General features: G+C 52.4%; 8 protein-coding genes across 8 annotated transcripts; 3 read left to right on the forward strand and 5 right to left on the reverse strand.

The window, feature by feature from the left end:
* Positions 1 to 659: 659 nt before the first annotated feature.
* On the forward strand, positions 660 to 1,598 carry CGGC5_v003018 (uncharacterized protein; the record flags this gene model as incomplete). The annotated part of the gene is made up of 2 exons (XM_066151061.1): positions 660 to 705; positions 787 to 1,598. 2 exons carry the CDS (start codon positions 660 to 662, stop codon positions 1,596 to 1,598), a joined length of 858 nt encoding a protein of 285 aa, XP_066009594.1.
* Positions 1,599 to 1,866: 268 nt separating this feature from the next.
* het-s-1 (Heterokaryon incompatibility protein s) lies at positions 1,867 to 2,775 on the reverse strand (the record flags this gene model as incomplete). The annotated part of the gene is made up of 1 exon (XM_032031948.1): positions 1,867 to 2,775. One exon carries the CDS (start codon positions 2,773 to 2,775, stop codon positions 1,867 to 1,869), a length of 909 nt encoding a protein of 302 aa, XP_031888616.1.
* A 5,728-nt stretch (positions 2,776 to 8,503) lies between these two features.
* Positions 8,504 to 9,592, forward strand: est-2 (Esterase; the record flags this gene model as incomplete). The annotated part of the gene is made up of 1 exon (XM_032031949.1): positions 8,504 to 9,592. The coding sequence occupies one exon, from the start codon at positions 8,504 to 8,506 to the stop codon at positions 9,590 to 9,592; it is 1,089 nt and encodes a 362-aa protein (XP_031888615.1).
* A 213-nt stretch (positions 9,593 to 9,805) lies between these two features.
* CGGC5_v003021 (uncharacterized protein) lies at positions 9,806 to 10,250 on the reverse strand (the record flags this gene model as incomplete). The annotated part of the gene is made up of 2 exons (XM_032031950.1): positions 9,806 to 9,964; positions 10,026 to 10,250. The coding sequence occupies 2 exons, from the start codon at positions 10,248 to 10,250 to the stop codon at positions 9,806 to 9,808; spliced, it is 384 nt and encodes a 127-aa protein (XP_031888614.1).
* Positions 10,251 to 11,877: 1,627 nt separating this feature from the next.
* On the reverse strand, positions 11,878 to 12,408 carry CGGC5_v003022 (uncharacterized protein; the record flags this gene model as incomplete). Its single annotated transcript, XM_032031951.1, has 1 exon — positions 11,878 to 12,408. The coding sequence occupies one exon, from the start codon at positions 12,406 to 12,408 to the stop codon at positions 11,878 to 11,880; it is 531 nt and encodes a 176-aa protein (XP_031888613.1).
* Positions 12,409 to 13,428: 1,020 nt separating this feature from the next.
* On the reverse strand, positions 13,429 to 17,379 carry crb2 (DNA repair protein crb2; the record flags this gene model as incomplete). The annotated part of the gene is made up of 4 exons (XM_066151062.1): positions 13,429 to 15,401; positions 15,456 to 16,842; positions 16,908 to 17,084; positions 17,263 to 17,379. The coding sequence occupies 4 exons, from the start codon at positions 17,377 to 17,379 to the stop codon at positions 13,429 to 13,431; spliced, it is 3,654 nt and encodes a 1,217-aa protein (XP_066009464.1).
* Positions 17,380 to 18,064: 685 nt separating this feature from the next.
* CGGC5_v003024 (uncharacterized protein) lies at positions 18,065 to 18,493 on the forward strand (the record flags this gene model as incomplete). The annotated part of the gene is made up of 3 exons (XM_066151063.1): positions 18,065 to 18,202; positions 18,262 to 18,318; positions 18,368 to 18,493. The coding sequence occupies 3 exons, from the start codon at positions 18,065 to 18,067 to the stop codon at positions 18,491 to 18,493; spliced, it is 321 nt and encodes a 106-aa protein (XP_066009465.1).
* Positions 18,494 to 18,690: 197 nt separating this feature from the next.
* On the reverse strand, positions 18,691 to 19,584 carry EN3GAL (Galactan endo-beta-1,3-galactanase; the record flags this gene model as incomplete). The annotated part of the gene is made up of 3 exons (XM_032031954.1): positions 18,691 to 18,740; positions 18,798 to 18,850; positions 18,920 to 19,584. 3 exons carry the CDS (start codon positions 19,582 to 19,584, stop codon positions 18,691 to 18,693), a joined length of 768 nt encoding a protein of 255 aa, XP_031888610.1.
* Between the last annotated feature and the right edge of the window lie 236 nt (positions 19,585 to 19,820).

The following is a 19,820-nucleotide window of genomic DNA, read 5'->3' on the forward strand; positions in this document are numbered from 1 at the left end:
AAGCCGCTGCAAGAACTGCATGATCAGCTGCCAGGTCGTGTAACAGTCTCTAGGCAAGCCCCGAACCATTTTGGCTTGGCAATTCTGAGTGGCTTTTCTTCTCTTTGAGTCACAGATAATCACTGGAATCCGGGCCTAGAGGGTGAAAAGGTGTGAATGCCTCTCTCTGCTGGAGGTACTTGTGGGGTGCTGTGTGTCACGCGAGATAAGATCGATGCAGGATGCAGTGGAGGGAAAAATAAGAGGTTAAATTCGCTGTTTGCTGTGCTGATGCGCATGAACACTGCAGGTGCTGACCGGTTAAATTACTTGCCGTTAGCATGCCACACTCCTGTTGGTGATGGCTCTGCCAAGACTTGAAAGGTTGCAGCGATAACTCAAAATGGGGGCTGGTGCCTAGTTCTTTATCATCGAAGCCGGCAGGCATGATGTTCACATGGGTTGACACAATGCCTATTAATGCGTTCGTTTCGCCTCCATAAGGTACGGATCGTTGTCTAACATCACCGTGTTCCCTGCCTTCGGGAGAACGTTGGCTCGTTTTTCAGTGGCTCAAGAAATGATTCTTGAGATTTATTGTTGAGAATTCAAACTCAGAAAACGCAACTTGGAGGCTTTGGCCAGTTTATCCACATATCAAAAACTGGGCTATCGAAGGGATGGCCACATCAACTACCACTGCTATTCTGCTGCGCGTGAAGACCGGTAAGTGAATTGGACCTAGCTCCTCAAGTGTCAAAAAAAGGCTTGGTGAGAATAAGGTCTAGAAGTTCTAACGTTTTGCAGGAGACGGCCAACCAGCAGAAGTGGAAATCGAGAGCCGGGCGACCATCGCTGCCCTCAAGCAGAAGATTTCCGAAATCACTAAAATCCCCCTGACGGGGCAGAAGTTGAGGGCAGACGGATTCGAGTTTAAAGACAATGATGACAAACGTATTGTCGGCGATGTTCTCAAGAGCAGAGCCACCTTGCACTTTATCAACGAAAAGCCGCAGCCTCAAGTTCAGGCGGGCGGCGGCAAGGCAACGAAGCAAGGACATGAGTACAAAGGCACCCGAGCCAAGAACAGTGTCGTTCAACAAGGCACCAAGGTCGAGACAGGTTTCCAAGGTCAGGATCCTTCAAATAGAGGCAAACATGGTTTCCATCAAACCAACAGTTCGAACGGTCAGCTAGTCCAGGGCGACCAACTCAAAGCTCCCCAGACACCGGGCAGTCCCCAGGCATCGGGCAGTTCCCAGGCATCGAACAGGGGCGGCAGGGGCGGCAGGGGTAGCAGGGGTGGCAGAGGTGGCAGAGGTAATACATCACAATCCAGTCGTGGACGCGCCAGGGGAAAAGGTCCTTCTCATCAAGGCGGCACCTATTCACAGGGTCAACGTACCAAGGGGAATGCCCCGCCAGCTCGAAATAAAGGCAATACCTACGTCAAAACTACAACCGACGGGACTGTGCACCATCAAGGCGACGTCATTCACTCCAATTTTGCCGGCTTAGCACCAGAAGGCCTTGGAGAAGACAGCTTTGAGGACACTGAATGCGACGGTGGTTCTCTTCATCAGGGTAACATGTACGGCTCAGATTCAACCAAGAAATGAGGCTACAAAACTCTGTTCACATCCTTCGACCATGATAGTGGGAATGAACGCACTGTCTACAGTTAGAATGATACCTGGATCAAATCTATTTCAGATTATAATCAATCGATTCCTGAATGGAAACAATCCTTCCAACTAACACAAGCCTGGTATGAATTCTTTATTGGGCCCTACGCAGTCTTTCCTCATGCAAATTTCCCGATCTAGTCTGCCGCGAAGGGAAAGCTTCCATTGCAATTTGTGAGATAGAGCAATCACTTCATATTTCTCAGAAGAATACTCCGCTTCCATATGAATCACCCTGGATGAGTTTGGTTCCTCCTGTGATAATGGTGACGCCATAGCTATGGCCGGGTCTATCCATCGGCACGTGTCCCGAAAAGCCCTCGGAAATATAATCCCCTTGGATAACAATCGAATCTTCCGATGCTTCGGTAAAAGAGTACTTGTGAGTCGTTCCTTGAGAAGAGATCGCTTCACTGACCGCCTGTGTAAGGACAGTGTCGGAGTTCTCTGCGATTGCTGCGTAAAACAATCTGAGAGACGCAGAGCCTTGAGTGTTCTTTCGCAACCATTCGACTTCTGTAGTACACAAAGGCCTTTGGGCGTCTACAGCTTCGGGGAACAGAGCCTCAAGAATTCCAAGGACGTCAGAGATATCAGCCAGCAACGTGTCAAAATGTCGCTTTTCATAGCAAGCCCACTTTGCACGTTTCGTCCACGACGTGCCCTTCAGCCGAGTCGAAACAATATCGTTGGCTTGGCAGCTCCAAGCTTGCCATTGGCTCGCACAATGGATATCGCTGAGTTCAACTGCTTTCTCTTCGGGAGAGATGACGGGGCCTCTTGCGTCGGCGTATCTCTTCGACTTTTGCTCAATCTCCCGAACATCCTGGAGAACTGAGTCTACCAGCCTTTTGGCCTGAGCAGCCTTTTCCTGGCTGGTTGAAACCCTCAGTAATCGACCAGTGTTGGGCTCAGGAAACACTCCAAGCACAACACCCAGCCTTGTAAGTCGCAGCTTGAGCGCTCCGAGTCGAATCTGGGCCTTTTCAAAATCCCTTCCAAACCCGCGAACAAGTTGCACATACTCAAAGCATTGTACGATTGAGATGAATGATCCAGAAATAGAGCCGGCAAGAGAGACCACGCCCAAGGCAAGCCCAGCGGCCTCCATAACGGATTTGGAAGTGGCCCCGAAGGCTTTCGGTCGGCGAGGGATCCTTCAACCGGCGAATAATGACAGGGGACGGAATAGCAGGCAACTGCCTCCTAAGAAAATGGTAAGATTCGGTCGAAATCTACTACTCGAAGGGATCGTTGAGAGAATTTGGGATGAGGCGCGAACTCTGACATTTTGGAGGGTGGGGAGGGGAAGGCAGCCGGGCGCCTAAGTCGCCCAACGCCGCCCTGATCATAACATCAGCTACCCGGTGTGTGACGTGTCTTCACTGCTTCTCTAAGTGGTCTGTTTGTTGCACTGCAGTGTGGCATTGGCTGCGGTGCAACCGCGTGGGATGGTGGGCTGGCTCCACCCCGGTCTGACTGTGCATGTCCTTGCATCCTTTAGGGAATCAATGCGAGCTTGAAGGCTCTGAGAGAAGGGAAGTTTTCTGGCAAATAGAACCCCTTTCTGAATAGACTCGAGCTAATTGACAGAGACACCTTTTGGAAACCAAAGACTTGATGAGGACCATCCGAAGAAAGCGAAACGAATCAGATCAAAATAATGACGGTGCCTAATCAAGTACGTTTGACTGGACTTCAAGGGACTATGATTGTAGCTAGAAAAAAACCTCGGAATCCATGGCTGAAAGCTGAACACTTTTATCTCAGCCGTCGGATTCCTGTATGATTGATGAGAGGGAGGTCAGCTCCAAGCCCAGGCTGCCTCTTAAGTGATGGATGTCATGATGCGCCATTTCCTGGGATGTTCGAGCTCACGGTTGCCTTGCTCGCCTGGGCGGCTGCAGTCGCCAAAGGATGTACCCCCGAAAGCCTGCCAATATCTTTTGCCGTCTCGTTCATCCTTTCCAAATATCGCTCCCTAGCTCGACATATGACAGGCCAAGTAGCGTTTTCATCTACAGGCGAAGGCCTCAGAAATGCGAAGTCGACAGAGTAAATCAATACCACGGGTCGATAGCTATGTCTTCTTCAGATCACAACAAGGCAACCGAGACGGCGCAAGTTTCCGCGCGATTTCAAAGCAGTGGGGCACACCCGCTTTCACGACGGGTGTACCAAAACACAAAGACTCAGGGTGGCCACCTGCACCAAGGAGACCATTATGGGGACAAGGTTTACAATATTGTGGGAGGTTCCAAAGAGGTCAACCTATTTCAGGCCGCTTGTGACACTATCGAAGCTTCTTTGCCCATCGAACAGTGTGTTGATTTGATTCGGTCTCTTGTCAGTAGTGAAGATTACACACTACCTGGGGACAGTCCGACGGCATTTGACGAGGTTGTCGACATCTTGGAGTCACTTGACCGAGTCCTGTATGGTTTGAAAGTCACTGAACGGTTTCAGAACTCTGATGAACTGGTTGACCTCATACCCGATTGCGAAAGTATTATCGACGACCTGCGTGCGGCTGTGGACCGAACGTATCAGTTGCATGGAGCTAGCGAGCCCCTTCATAGGAGCAATTGTCTCATTAGGAGGTTTTTGATTGAATTTCATGGCGAAGATTTGATTCCCAATCTCGCTATTCGGATGGAATTGGTACGGCGCAAAGTGTATGGAAGCATTAAGGAGAGGGTTAGGTCAGTCATCCTACTTAGCAATCCCCGCCTTTTGAAGTTCTCTGAACCATTTTACTTCTGCTTCTCGGGCCTAGCTTGCAGCCATCATCTTACCTATCTTACTGTTGTCGATAGACTATTTGGATGCTAACCAGAGTTGTAGTTGTCACATGTCCCAAGCGATTGAAAGGGTACTGGCGATTGAAAAAGTGGCCAAAAGATATGGCGCAACAGGAGACAAAGAGCTGCTACTGCTTGTGAATTGCATCAAAGGCTATACCAACAACATACTCAGCACAGAAGAGGAGCAAGAGATAAAATCAGTCAGCAATCAGTTGGCTGGCTCTGAGGCCGATACAGCAAGTACCGGACAAGACGGGAAGGGCTCGCTGCAGCGGCTGCTGCAGAAGATAAAACGCCTAGAAGAGCGGATACCCTTCATTGAATCCAACCTAAAGATGATCGAGAGCCTTCACTTCAAAATGATCGAAGCAAGACATCGAAGTATAATGGAACCTTACGAGTCGACCTTCACGTGGATCTTGGAAGACGTTGCTGGCACACAACCATCAAGGCCAGTTGAATTTGTAAGGTGGCTCCGAAGTAGAAGCGGTGCGTTTCTACTTAGAGGGAAAGCTGGATCGGGCAAATCGACGATGATGAAGTATATTTTCGACCATTCACATACCAGAAAGCTTCTGAAAGAGTGGGCTGGGAAGAAAAGGCTTGTGACGGCGAAGCATTTCTTCTGGAGAACCGGGAACAAACTCCAGAGGTCCATCGTTGGGCTTCTGAGGACGCTCTTATTTGAGATTCTCAGAGCTCAGCCTGATTTCACAGTCCACGTCTTGGAATCGTTGGAAATTACGACAGCGAGTCCTTTAGAAGAAGAGACAGGATGGACCCGAACGCAGCTAGAAGGAGCGTTGACATCAATCTTGCGCCACGGAGGCCATGAGATGAACACCAAGTTCTGTTTCTTCATAGACGGACTGGACGAGTTTGAAGAATCAGACGAGATTGGGGAGAACCAAGGTCAACTTCTCCTGACGTTGAAGGAGTTCTGCGACTCCGAACACATCAAGTTCTGCGTGTCAAGCCGGCCCACAAACATGTTGTGGAACGCCTTCTTAGATGACTCGGGGCATCGACTGCAGCTCGAAAACCTCACAAGAACGGACATTGAGAAGTACGTACGAATTGAGTTTGATAGTCATCGATCAATCTCACTGCATGGTGGCTTATCTCAAGAACTCGCCACAGAGGTAGTCAACCGAGCCGAGGGGGTGTTTCTTTGGGTCATTTTGGTTGTACGGAGCCTAACCAAGGGCCATCTCGACGGGGAGAATTCTAGCATGCTGAAAAAGCGCCTGAAGAGGTTCCCGCAAGATCTCAAACATGTCTTCGGGCACATGATGAATGCCATAGACAGCGAGCGCTTACCGGAGACAGCCCTCTTCTTTTGGCTAGCGACCTCGATCGATCAAGGTGAACTTGCGGTCATTTATTCCGCTGTGGACGACATCCTAGATCATGGCAACGTCGCCGAATTCTTGAAAATACAGCAAAACATCATGTCAGAGGATGACGTCAACAAAAGAATGATTCAACTGAGAAACAATCTCGACCTCCGTACCAAAGGATTACTGGAAATTCATTCAGAGGACCATCCAAACGACCCATTTTCCGGTCATACGGTCAATTACCACCACCGTACAGTCCGAGATTATCTATTCGACAATGGAATCGCTGGTTCAATGACGGAAACGTACCCGCTGACCTCTTTTGGAGACGCTTGGTCTCTGATTCCATGCGCTGCAACTCTGACAGTGATCCGGCGTTTGCCTCCGGAAGGAAACCACGAATTGGCGTTCTGGCTTTGTTGGACTATCCTTTCCCTCGCCAGGGCAGCAGAACACCAATTGGTCAATACTAGTGACTTATATGACATACTAGAGACTGCAGAAACAGAATGGCGGAGAAAGTGGCCTGGCTACGGAGATCACTGGATGAGAAACGCTTCCGAGGCGCATGTCTGCAGTTACATACGTAGTCAACCCCCACTACGTTTACGCAGTCTATTCCACTGCGACTCTAACCCTCGCCAACCAGATCACACAGCTCCTCTACGTTACGCCTTGCGAATGGATTTTGCATACGCGCAAGATTTCAGCCACGAACGATTCCTTGTTCAAAAAAAAGCAGTAAAGCTACTTCTTCAACGTAACGCCGATCCAAACCGCTGGGATTCCTACGATAACACAACCCCTTGGAAAGCATTCATCAAGACCATCAAGATGTCTTCCAAGCTTTCGCATGACGATGAGGAAATCTTGCCATTGATAAAGCTGCTTCTAGATCATGGTGCGGATCCGGATGCGTTGGTTAGCTTTCCAGGAAACTTCACGACTCCCGCGCGACAACTCCTCCAAGATATGTTTGGATCTGCACAAATGAAGGATCTGCTTGACCAACCAGTCAAAACCCATCATTTAGAAGGCAAACATATACTGATAGCGGGTCTTGATGTGTCCAGCCTCTCGTTCATCATCGCGCTCAGGAAGCTATGGGATTCGAAACCAAGACCCCCAAGGCTGACAATCATATACGGAAGCGAAACCAGACATATTTATCAACGAGCCGATCAAGAAGAGGTCCAGGTCTTTGGTCATGGCGCCCCAGCAGATGTCTCCTGGCTGAAGGAGTCAGGGCTGCCTCAAGAGGTCTATAAAAGCCCTGGTCATCGCACGGGGTCTTTCAAGATATGGAACTCAGACTGGACTGAGATAATGAGTTGTAATTCTGCAATCGTTAGTCAAAGTGAGGCAAGGAGTCGTATCAAGATGAAAGACCTGCGTAGAGTCTTGATCGATGCTGTCGAAATCACAGATGAGATACGCTGGAATGTCACCTGTTTTGCCGCCCGGAAGCTCCCGAATGGTAAGATTGAGGTTGGTGTTAGGTGCGCAGATCCGGAAAACTATCCTTTTAGCACGACGTTAGAGTGTGATTTGCTTATTGCGGCAGACGGAGCTCTAGCATTCGAGCGCCCGGCTGACCAAGACATGGCCACACAAACCACAGTGCCGGCCTCAACTTCAATGGTCAAGAGTCTGGAGACATTTCAACCCCCAAAGTATACAGGCTTTGTTCAGATTGGGGGAACGGCAAAATTCAAGCAGGGCCTTCCTTCTCAAGTTTGCGAGTATTGGGGTTTGCAAATGTTGGGGCCAGGAGTGTGCTGCTTCTTCTCCCCAATTGACAGCGAGACGATTGCATGGACGGCCACCTTCCGCATTAAAACGCGGCTCCAACGAACTCGAAGAGAAGCGTCTTCAGAACTTAGAGAGAAGCTTCGACGAGATTATGGGCCTCTAATGAAAGAAATCGTGGACAAGACACTTGATTCAGAGTCAATGGTCTGCTCAGAGGTGGAATTTAAGCGTGCCTTTCAACACCCCGAAGATGGGTCCCCGATCATTTTCTTGGGGGAGAGCAATCATTCATTGGCATTTTTTGCTCGATACGGGGCTGGCCTTGGTTTGAGTGAAGGCACCGAGTTGGCTCGCTATCTGTGCTCTGCTAAGTCTATAGAAGCTGGAGTCTCGGCGTACGATGCTGTCGTTGTGCCGAGAGTCAATGCTGCTATTGGGACTTCCAAATTTTGGATGGACATTGTACACTCACGAGGGCTTGTACTTGCTTCGTACAAGGCCTATCTTTTCTTAAGAGGTATACTCCAAAGGGGGTTGAGAAAGGCATGGTCCGAACGGTGAATTGCCGTTGCAAATTGCTTAATGTTAGTATTTCTAGTCGATTTGGAAAACGCGTTCGCTTGGATACCATATTTAAAGCGCAATAACCACGGTAAATGGGTTTCAAGGTCGTCAATGTTCCCGCAGGTCGATAATGTTTATTAGATTGACTGTAGAGCAACTACATGGCATGAGGTGATTGTCGGTGTGAGGGTCTCACGAATGACGTCAAGGCGCCCAGAGCTAATGACGTCGTGGATCCGAGCCAAGCGTGATCCAACAAAACAGCTAACATTCCTCACCGTTGGATCTAAATATTCCCGGCCTCATCCGAATTTGCTCACAATTTTCTGTGGCCGTTGAAGCTGCCGACTAATTCTACAATCCGTGCCAAGTCCTCATCATGGAGACCTCAACATCAGACGACCAATTCGTTGGCCAAAACGAAACTCCCAATTACGGCCACGCAGCTGGTCTCACCGTAACTGAGCGAAATGAGCGATACTTTCTTACCCGAGTCGTGCAGACAGTGTTGAAGCCTCTCAAACCCCGATTGATGAAACCTAAGAAGGGATCAGATGAGAAGACGCGATTGACTGCCACCAAAAGGGCGCGGAGATACTGCGACGTCACGGAGAATGAAGTAGAAGTAGTATGGAATTACGACATAACACCAAAGAACTCAGCAGAAAGGAAAGAAGGGACCCGAACAGGCTATGAGCGACGAATTCTTTACTTCGGGGGTGGAGGATGGCAGATGCCACCAAGCGAACATCACTGGGCCTTCTGCGCCGAGCTAGTCCGCCGCTTACCCGACACGAGGGTCACCATAATCTCATATCCCTTGGCGCCGAAGCATCCGGTGTCAGTGGCCTTCCCTCAAATTGAGAGGGTCTACAAGAAGCTGTTAATGGAGTCGACGAGGCTTGGGGAGAGGGTCATCGTGGCTGGCGACAGTTCAGGCGGTAACATCGCCCTCTGTGTGGTAACGTGGACGTTGAGGTTCCAGGAGGGAGAGACCGCGAAGCCACCGGTTGCCATCCTTGCCATGAGTCCAACTACAGATCTACGACATGACATGGAAGAGATCAAGAAGGCGGATAAGGTTGATCCCATACATACCCACGAATGTATCCACGATACGGCGAAGACGTGGTGTCCTGGACCAGTGAGCGATGGTAGCATTTCGCACGAGAAGCCATCGTCAGGTCGATTGGATTGGAGCTTTGAGGATCCTCGCGTGTCCCCTATTCAGGCTGATCTCACGTACCTCGTTCGCCACGGAGTCAAGGTCCACGGTTTGACTGGGTCTTACGATGTGTTAGAGCCTGAAGCTGTAGCATTCAGAAACAAGTGCAAAGAGCATGGTGTGACAGGCGATTGGCTATCATGGCATGGGCAGATGCACTGTTTCCCGTTGACATTTAGGTATGGGTTGAAAGCGAGTAAGGAGGCGTTGGACTGGATCGTAGGTGTTTTGGAGAAGTCTTGAAGATGACCGTGTTCACGCAGGAGGTGATTCGGGTGTTTATCTAACGACCATCGATTTGCCGTGGCGGCGTATAACTGTCAGGGCCATGCTCAGACCCGTACCAAGGAGGGCAGATTGCCTCCAAATTCTAATACACAATACCAGCTACGCCTCACTCTTTGCTGATTTCAACTTCCCCGTGCTTCGCCATTCCTTCCAGTCCTCAGAATCCTGTCACTCGAGGTAGCCGATCAAGCTCGAAAGACCTCCACCGATCTTGCGGTCGATCTCCTCCCGGGCACCGGGCTCGCCAGGTCGAAGGAACGAAGTGAACGGCCACCGCTCCACGACAATGTGCTCCTTCTTCATTCTAGCTCCGGCTTCATGAGCCTTCTGGAAGATCCCAACCTTCCTCAAATATCTCTTCAAAAGCTAGTGTTGGGCACTCGACTACTCTCAGGCGTAGAACACCGAAGATGGCGTGCCGCTTGATGGCCGGATCATGGTTGACGACGCGGTCCAGAGCGTACATGATCTTGACCGCCATGGTGTCGTCCATGCTCGTGGGAACCGGGAGATCCAGGTACTGACGAATGAGTTGCGCCGCGGCTCCATAGGGGCCTTCCGTTGCGAGGCGATCCTCATTTGTGATATTGTCCCGAACTGCCTTCCCAAGCATGGTGACAAGGGTGGCATGCCCGTTGTCGGAAGGGCTCCGGAGCAGGGGCACAATTTTCTCCAAAACGCAAGGCAATTCAAGCTGGCCGTAGCCTTTATCGGCAACGTGGGCAACCTGCGTCAGTTATTGAAGCCCGATTGAAGTAGTTGGAAATCTACTAACAATTAACATAGTTTTGAGAAGAACTGCCGCTCCATCCCAACTCGCAACTCACTGAACCCAGTGCCTGCGTCTTCAACTAAGCCCATCCAGGCACTTGGTCGACTTTCACTCAGTCACCTTCAACCAGTTCAGCTGGGCCAAATGGTCTAGCTGGTAAAAGAGACAGCTAAACAAACCCTCCTCAGTAGATGCTCTAGTGACTCTTATGGGGGTGCTCGTTTGAAATGCGAGAGGGCCATGAAGAAGGTGATTCCCTTTTGATTTTTCTCACTTTGACTTTCGTCCGTCTTATGATCCCTCTGATGTTCTTAACATGACTTCGCGAACCTCTCTGTCTGAGTGAAAACCTTTCCAAGATTCTTCATTTTGGGGGATGTACCGTTCTCCCAACCCTAGGGATGGAGTAGCATCGTCAAGTAGGAGTCTAAGCCTGGATATTCTCGGAGGGATACTTCCAAACTCAGGAGAAGTATGTTTAAACTCGTGCAATATCCTTACGTTGTCGTTTCTGCTCTCATTCACTCTTCAGTGTTCAATTGGTAAGTACGCTAATTCAGAGGCTGGTCAAGGTGCAGGTAGAGATCTGGTTCACAATGAGGACAGTGATGCAGAGCAGAAGTGGTTAGGAGAAGTAGGAAGCAGAGATGGCGATGAGCAGAGGTGGTTGTGTCTAGAGATAGCGATCAGGGATGGACAGGAATGTGGACGGGAACAGGGACCAGTAATGAGAGTCAGAGATACAGACAGGAGCCAGAGACAGGAGCCAGAGACAGGAGCCAGAGACAGGAGCTAGAGATAGAGATTGGAATATCAACAGTGCTGGCAGGCAGAGGCAAGGAGCAGAGCCGCATAGCGAATAGGAGGGACGCAGACAGGGGACGCAGATGGGAATGCAGATATGGACGGAGACAGGGAGCAGAGACAGTAGGCAGAGATGGCAGTCACAGACGAAGACTAGCGAAGGGGAAGCAGGACGGGGAAGCATGACGACGAGGCAGGACGACGAGGCAGGACGGCGAGGCGGGACGACGACAGTCACAGCAGTCAGGGATTACAGTCAGTCAGGAAGTTTACACATCTCACATCTCACGTAACACATCACGATTCACGGAAGGCACACGAACAGCTTTGGGGTGGGAAGTATCCCCGCTGGTGATATATTATGGAAAAAAAGAAAAAGAAAAGGAAAAAACCCCGCGGGGAGAAAAACCAGGTCCGCTTGTCGCTTATGTCGCTGAAAAAAAAACACTCGCTGAAAGAAAATGAGTGTGAAAAAGAGTGAAAAAAAGCAACGCTAGGTAATGATATTCGCTGTAAAAAAGCACCGCTGGTCATCATCGTCGTCCTCGTCATCGCTGTCCTCGTCGTTGTCCGTCGTCCTTGTCCGTCGTCCTTGTCGCACCCTCTCGAGTGCTTATTCGGTCCTTGGCTCAAAAAAGGAAGAAAGGCAGGAAGGCGCCTCCCCTTATCTGGAGTAAGGCTTGGGCCTTCTCATGGGAAGGAGCATCGTGGGAGGCGCCTTCCTCTTCCTGATCACCGTGCCTACTGTAGAAGGAGCAGGGGGGCGGTGCTCATGAGAAGGAGCAGGAGGAGGAAAGAGAGAGGGAGGAGGTGAGAGGGAGGGCGAGGGGAGGAAGTGACGACCGGGGGGAGGAGGTGGTGGCGCTGCCATCTGCGCGACGGGCGTGAAGCCCGCGCGATCGCCATGGTTGGCGAGGATCTTCGGACCCTTGCGGGCCCTGCCCGACTTATTGCGAGGCAGGTTGCTCGACTTCTTGCGTCCCGCCTGGCCGACCCGCGTCTTCTTGTCGACACGAGCCGGGGCGGGCTTGAGAGGAGGGCGGGAAGGAGCGTTCGAGCGCTTGCCCAGAGCACCACCCGGGCCTGCCGTCTTGAGGCGGGTCTCGGCCCGAATGGTGCTCTTTACGTTGGGGTTGCCCAACTTGAAGAAGGGGCGGTGGGCGGAAGTGGCGCGGGAAGGAGCTATGGGAGACATCGTGACTTCTGTCTCTGGTGATGTACTGGGAGCGGTGGTAGCGTGTATAAAAGCAAGAAAGCGAAAAAGTGGCAAAAAAAGCGAAACAGCGAAGCAAAATGTTTTGTTTGAAAGTGGACGAATAAAAGAAGAAGAAGAAACAGAAAGAGCTTCTTGGCGGGCGATCTGGGGCTTTATACACTTGACGACGAGACATACGGGACGGAGCCATCTACGGTGCTACTCATGGGTGGGCAACCTGTTGGCTGGTGGCGCACATTCCGAATAGATTCAAAAGTAAGTTGCTGCTTTAGTCCTGTGGCGGGGAAATTGCGGGGGGGAGGCCATACATGTTTCCCCTATTAGGGGGCCATGGACGGCCCAAAAACATATCGGAGACGGTACCAAGGACAGCGAAAGCGACAGCAACAGCAACAGCAACAGCAACAGCGTCGGCATTGGGAGACAGTAATGACACATGGAGCCAGGGAACAGGGAGAGAGAGGGACGAGGATGGGAGACGATAGCGAGAGATGATGGCGAGAGCCGAGGACAACAGACGAGGACTACCAGCGACACCAAGCGACAGCGACGACATGAAGAGCCAGGAGACAGAGACGGAGACGGAGACGGAGACGGAGACAGAGACGAGGGAGACAAACAGGTGCGACGGACGGGACCGACAGGCGAGGATCACAGACGACCAGAAATGAAGGGAGACACGGGCGGACTCAGAGAATAGGGGTTGCGGACCTGGACGACCAGCCACCAAGAAGGTCACGAACCGCCAGTAACTTATCAATCGCGACAATAACAGCCCAGCGAGACTAAAATCCATGTATGCAATGGCTTAAAGCCTTTCTTGATTCATGCCTATAGTACACATGCCCTCGTTTCGTCTTGTCCGAGTTCGCCAACCCGCCTACAAGGTATCGTCCTATTGCCCTTCCGCCCAACGCCATAATGATGCAACTTGACAAACCCTATTGTCTCCTTTTGATCCTTATACACAGTACTAGTACAATTGTTCCATTGCAGAGCTCACGCGTCGAGCTCGCCCTCCTCAATCATCCGGCCGAGAATGAGGCTCTGGATGACCAGCTCGTCGCTCAAGGTTCTGATCCGCTTCGGGGCTCGGTCTGCCTCGTCCTTGACGGGCGCAGCTGGCCGCTTCCTCTTCTTAGAGGGCTTCGTGTTGGGGGCGGCGGAGCTGAATAGCCCCTCCTCGGTTCCGGTGTGCTCGTCGACGTATACCCAGTCGAAAGGGTCGTCTAGCTCTTCTCGTTGCTTGAGCGTCTCCTTTGCTTCCTCGAGATTGTAGGCTCGCGACAGCGTAGCACCCAAGACATGTGCTAGGAAAACGTACGGCATCTTCTTATCTTCCGCTCTGGACTTCTTCATCACCAGGAGGATCTTGCTTCCCTCCAACATCTTTGGCCTGCGTTCGACGACATCGCCAAGTCGTGCCTCGGTGGCCGAGTAGGGTGCCAGGGAGCGAGAGCGGATCGCGTCTCGAAGGAAGGTTGACTGTCCTGCACAAAGAAGGTATGGCAGCCAATCTACCACTGTCCCCTTTGCCACGCAGGTGGCTACCCATCGATCCGAAATGCAAGGTAGTCCCAGGGCAAGAGCTTGCATGTACTTAACCTTTCGAGAGTGACCATCTGCAATCAGGGCTGTGAAGCCGAGTGACTGTGCCCAGGGTGTCAATGTCAAAGGGGTTACCTCTGTTCCATCCGACGCCGGGCTGGTTGACCTGCTCTTCAGTGCGTTTGCTTCGAACAATTCGTCGAAGCCGTTGGCAAGCAGATGTCCACCAGCTTGTGAAATCATCTTTTCAACATCTCGGCTCTGTCCCAACCGGTGCTCGTATTGGTCCGGCTTCTCGCCGTCTTTCTTCGACTGGAATGATATGGCAAAGGCCATGCCTGCGAAGATCTTGGCACCACCGCCATCTTTGGAAGTATACGACAACATTGAGAGACGGCTGCCGCGTGCACTTTGCTTCGGGGGTTGGATGATACTATTCTCGAAGCCCGTAACAGAAGGTGATCGGGTCAGCTCGTCAGTCGAGGCACTATCAAGACGCGTGCTCCTGCGGCTCTGTCTTCGAGTGCTGGGCTTGGCCACGCGTGACCCTGTGGTGACTCTCGACAAGGACTTTGCGGACTGGCGTCCACGTGTCGGCTTTTCGGGGGAAAGCGGCGGAAGCTCGACGGATTCTTGGGTAGCCGGAGAGGTCTTGTCCGATGGTGCTGGCGTAGCTGTGAGATCACTCAACGTCGAGGTCGACCCGGGAGGCTCAGCAGCAGTCGGTGATTGATGGGTATCTGGCGTTGCGGGAGTATTCTCTGTTGGTTTGTTCTGGCTAATGATGGCTGGAGACGTGTTGTTCTTGGACCGAGTCTTGGGAATGGGAGGGGAAGATGGAAGAGCAGGTTGGTCCTCAACAGCGAGGACATCTGCTGGAGCAGGTGCCTCCTCCTTAGTGACTGCGTCTTGCGCCATAATCGGCTCCTCAGCAGGGACTATGGCATGCTGAGCAGTGCCTTCTCCCGAGTTGCGACCCTCGCAAGTCTCAGTGTTAGTAGACTCCACAGATGCAGCTGCACGTGCTGTGCTCTTCAATGATTGAGCCTTTGGTGTTGGTCGGGGTTTGCGGCCAGACCTGCGCGAAGGTTGCACAGGCGCAGGCTCTGATAGCTCGGTGTCGGGCTCTTTGGCTGGTTCAACTTCTGCCACAACCTCTTCCGTCTTTCTCTCAACCTCGTCCTCTACCTCTTGGGGTGCTCCTGTGTCTTGACTGGCGGTTTCCGCAGGGACTTCCGGTTCCTCGACAGGCTCAGCATGGCGTTTCGCCAAGGGCTGATCAGATGATGCTATAACCACAGGCTCAGGATGCGACTGCGTGTTGGTAGGGCTCGTTTCGGGAATAACGTCCTTGGGGCGCGAGCTATTGCCCGAGCTCTCAGTTTCCGGGGCTGCGCCAGCTGTATTGGACTTCTGGGTGGCGCCTGTACTGTCAGGAACTTTTTCGTTACTCGACACGATTCCCGGTTTGCCGTTACCAAGATCAGGCGATGCCCGTGAACGTGGCCGCTGGGCTTCTTGTCCCTGAGAATCAGCAACAGTAAACTCGTCCGCGTCGTCGTCTGATGTAGTCGCAACACGACGTCCGCGGTATCGTCCTGCCCGGGTGGCTCTTGGTCTCTTAGTTATTGAAGGCACCTCGACGGAACGGCGCTCACTGCGGCGTCCAAAACTGATGTTGGCAAGCTGTTTCGACGCTGCTTCTTGCTTCTGTGCAACGAGTCTTCTGCGTCTCAAGGCATCGTCCAAATCATCCCCAAAATCATCCGTATCGTCCCCAGACATCACGTCCTCGGCTTCATTGCTGAGCCTTCTTCTATGCGGCTCCTTCGCACTCTTGTATTCTTCCTGGGGCTCCGGTCGCACTCGTGTGTTGGCCGGTGCATATTGTGGTGATTCGGGCACCGTGCCATCATCGGGTTGACCAACACTCGGGCTGCGTTCCTGGCGATCCAGCGACTCAGTCCTAGTAATCTGCGGGCTCGAAGGAGGCATAGAAGACGCTATGTTATACCGATTCTTAAGCGGCGACGTCTCAGCGACGTTTGGCGAGATGGAGTTGTGGGCGTACACGTGCGGAGACGGTCTCGAGGAAGTAGGGCTGAATCGCTTGACGGCTGACGAAAACTGGGTTTGGCCAAATAATTGCGATCCTACCAAGGCAGGGTCACCGAGCTTCTTAATGCCCGCGAAGGGGTTATTGGCGGGTGTCTGTGGCGGCTGCGCTGTGTTGGGTAGAGGAGAGTCGATATCGGTTCGTTGGACGGAGGAGTGTTGTTGGGAGCTGGACCTGCGCCAGGCCCCTCGGCCCGTAGCCAGATTGACATCGTCGGGTATCGATGAAGGTTCTTCCTCCGGCTGCGTCTCTTCCTGGATCAGGTGGCTGAGGTTGCCAAAGTTCACAGGGCCCGAATCTTCGTCGTGGGGAGGACAACTCTGGGTCACGGCGTCTTGTGAGATGGGGCTGGTCTCGACGGAGGACGGGCCATCGTAGTAGTTCTGGTAATCTCGTTCGTCGTTATCTTGAGTCGGCGACTGCTGTGACACGTCCATCTTGGCTTTTTTGCGAGACACGGAGCGCGATGATCGAGGCGAGACATTGACTTTCTTCGGCTGCCGAGATGTTTCGTCGAGGGCGCATGGTGCGGGGGTGGGTTCGGTTTGAGGATCTATCGCATCGTCGTCGCGGATCGGGGCCAACGGCGGCTTGACAAAATTTGTCGCGTCGGACGGCCCTGGCGGAGCTGAGGCAAAGGATGTTGTTTGGGGATCTGGGCCGCGATCTTGGCCTCCGGCATCCGTAGCGGCGGCAGCGGGAAGTGACGCGACCGATAGGCCCTCGCGAATAAAGTCCTGCTGGGGTAGCTGTCTTGGTCAGTGCCATCCCGGCAAGGAATCCCTGTTTCCCAGGTGGGGGAACAATCACCCACCGTGTTTCCGGTTCCAGTCGCTGGAGGCGCGCTGCTCAGTACCGATTGGGAAATGGGCTGACCGGTCGCTTTGCTCGGAGAATCAGGATGCAAAGTCGAAGGCGAGTCGCGACGCCTTCTGCTCTCTCGACTGTTTTTTCGCGATAATGTTGATGGCCTCGGCGGCGAACTGCTTGTCTGTATTGGCGCCCGAATCAGTTAGCGCATGGTCGCAGCAATGCCTGCATCGTCGCAGTGCTAGCAAATGTTGCAATCAATCCAGTGGCAGCAATGCCCCAAAACACGTCCAGGGCGAGCAGAAAGCGCCTCCACTTGGAGGAACGCCACAGGAAAAAGCAAAAATGGCCCTACGTACCACGCCGATCCCATACACGACCCTGTATTGGTCCAGGACATACTGGCTGTCTTGCGATTCGTTCTTGCCCTCGAGGGCCTTCTTCTCAGCGGCTGCGAGGGTTTTAGAGCGCGTCATTGTCGTTTCGCATCGTCGGTCAAGGCTGGGAGAGTGAATCTGACGAGAAAGAGGCGCGAGAAAGACTGGCGGGGGCGGGTGGAAAAGTGACAGGGGAGAGAACCCGACTGAGATGGCTGGACGCGAAACAGACACCAGGTCATGTGCTCAGAGAGGTGGCAGGTCTTAGGTAAGCTGCACCACCTTGTGCACAGAGCTTCTTTATGCACAGCTCATGTAGCTGCCTATTTTGTGCAACGCAAGCCACTGAAGTGAATGATTGCTTTCCTTCCCTTTGCTGTACCTAGACTTCTCCTTTGACATTGTGTAAGGGAGCTGCATTCAGACAAATAAACTTGCTTCTTATTTTCTCTAATGGAAGACCCCTTGAAAGGAGCCTTTTTGGTGACTTATCAAGGTGCTTGTCGGCCATGTTGGCACAGCAGCTTTGTAGTCAGATTCCGCTGTCATTTTCAGCCACATGTATTCGACCACATAGGTTGGAAAAACTCAAACATTCACTCAGAGGTCTTCAAAAGTGAACATGCCATGAGTCCAAGGAACACTCTATGAATCACAGCTACAGTCTTCCATGGCCAGCGTTTGGCCCAGCATCATAAACCAGCCACAAATTCGGAAGTATCAGATATTGAAAGCAGGATTATCTCCAGACATTTCAGCCTTTCCAAGGAAATCAGTCGCAGCCATGGGAAAGCCACTCTGCTGCGAGACATTCTGTCTGGAGTTCTCGGAAAAAGGGAAGACTAACCCTCAAGACTACGCTGACAAGGTTACAGAAATTCTAGATGCGATCCGCCAGCATGGTCCCCGACAAGACTTGACGGTCAGCTGGGTGAGTGAGAAGTCAGATTTGTCGTCTGGGGCTGACCTTCACTTGAACAGAACCCCTTTCACGAGCAATTCATTATCCTGACGCCAGTCGAGCACCCCCTCAGTATGGTATGTTGAACCTTCCTACACGTGATAACTAATCTTATCCGAGTGCTAGGAGCAGAAGACCATGCTTGCAGACATCCGTGACACGTGGATGCGGGAGCTCCCTGCCGATAAGCGACCCTCGAGGAAGGATCATGGCTGGGCGAGGAGAGTTCTCACGAAGGACTCGAGTCAGTAGGGCGGCAGGCACATCGAAAGCGCTTTAATCAGGAACCAAATTCGAAGTTTGAAGTCGAAATTTCTTTGGTCATGCAATGCGCCGTGACGCAGGGAGATATGTACGTGGGACGCGATGGCCCCGTATCGAAGTAAATACAGTGGGAATCCATATATGAACAATTCAAAAACACGCTCTCATGCCCGTATTTCGTCATATCACGGGTTGTAGCTGAGGACCTCGAGGTTGCGCACCTGGAACTCGGTGCCTACACGACTCGTTAGCATCGTCGCAATTTAAGTTGACAGAAAGCTTATTCACTTACTCCCACTTGGGCCGGGCGAGCCGGAAGAGCCCTCCATTTGCAAGTTGATAATCCTTCATTTCAAGTCAGTAATCACCCTCAAACTTTCCCACCGGATATCCGGCATCAGGCATCAAACTCACAGGTACATCGGCTTTCCGAAATATCCAGCACCGACTTGCGTCGTGATGAGGTTGCCGTCCATGTAGAACTTGGCCTGCACGTCCTTGCCGTTGAGATCTCTCGTCTCAACCTTGATGCTGTGGAAGTTGCCGGGGCTCGGGTAGTTGACGTCCTTGGCCGTCACGATCGAGCTCGTGTTGAAGGTGTTGAAGCTGATCTTGCCGCTGCCCTTCCACTCGGCCATGTCGATCTCGGGCGGCCAGCCCTGCACGGCCGTCAGCCAGAAGGCGGGCCATGTGCCCTTGGTCGTGGTCGCCTTGAGCTCGGCGGAAAAATCGTAGCCGCCGCCCTTGGACACGTTGAAGTGCTCCTTGGCGTGGATCGCGCCGCTGAGGTAGTTGATAGCAATCTGCTGGCCGCCGTGCGTCGCCGGCTTCTGGCCGCTGACCTTGTTCGCCGTGAGGGTGAGCGTGCCGCCGCTAAACTTGACGTTGTCCTTGGTCATGCGCGCGCCGCCGTTGTGGTCGCTGCCCCAGGGGTAGAGGTAGTTCCAGTCGGCGTCGAAGTTGGACTGCGAGTCGAAGCTCGTCTTGGGAATGATGGTCCGCACGGCCCCGACGGGGAGCACGTCGGCCACGAGCAGCGCGCTGCTGAGGAGGAGGGCTGCTTGGTTGAACCAGACCATCTTGGCAAATGAACGATGAGAATGGAGGGTTGAGGTTGGAAGAAGCGTCCAACAGACCAGACGAACACCCGGGACATTGCGCACTTCAAATACCCAAATAGCTCTCCGGGCTCTTGTCTGGGCGTCGAGTTGATGGCAGTCGGCTGATGGACCAGAGCTAGCTCGGCCTCACGACCCTGTCTGATGCCCCGCAAGACCCTCGAGATAGATGAACTGACCTCCACACCAGCAGGATT

The sequence above is a fragment of the Colletotrichum fructicola genome (assembly GCF_000319635.2).
Source record: "Colletotrichum fructicola Nara gc5 chromosome Unknown KSG_Nara_v1_contig02, whole genome shotgun sequence".
In the NCBI taxonomy this organism is placed as follows: Eukaryota; Fungi; Ascomycota; class Sordariomycetes; order Glomerellales; family Glomerellaceae; genus Colletotrichum; species Colletotrichum fructicola.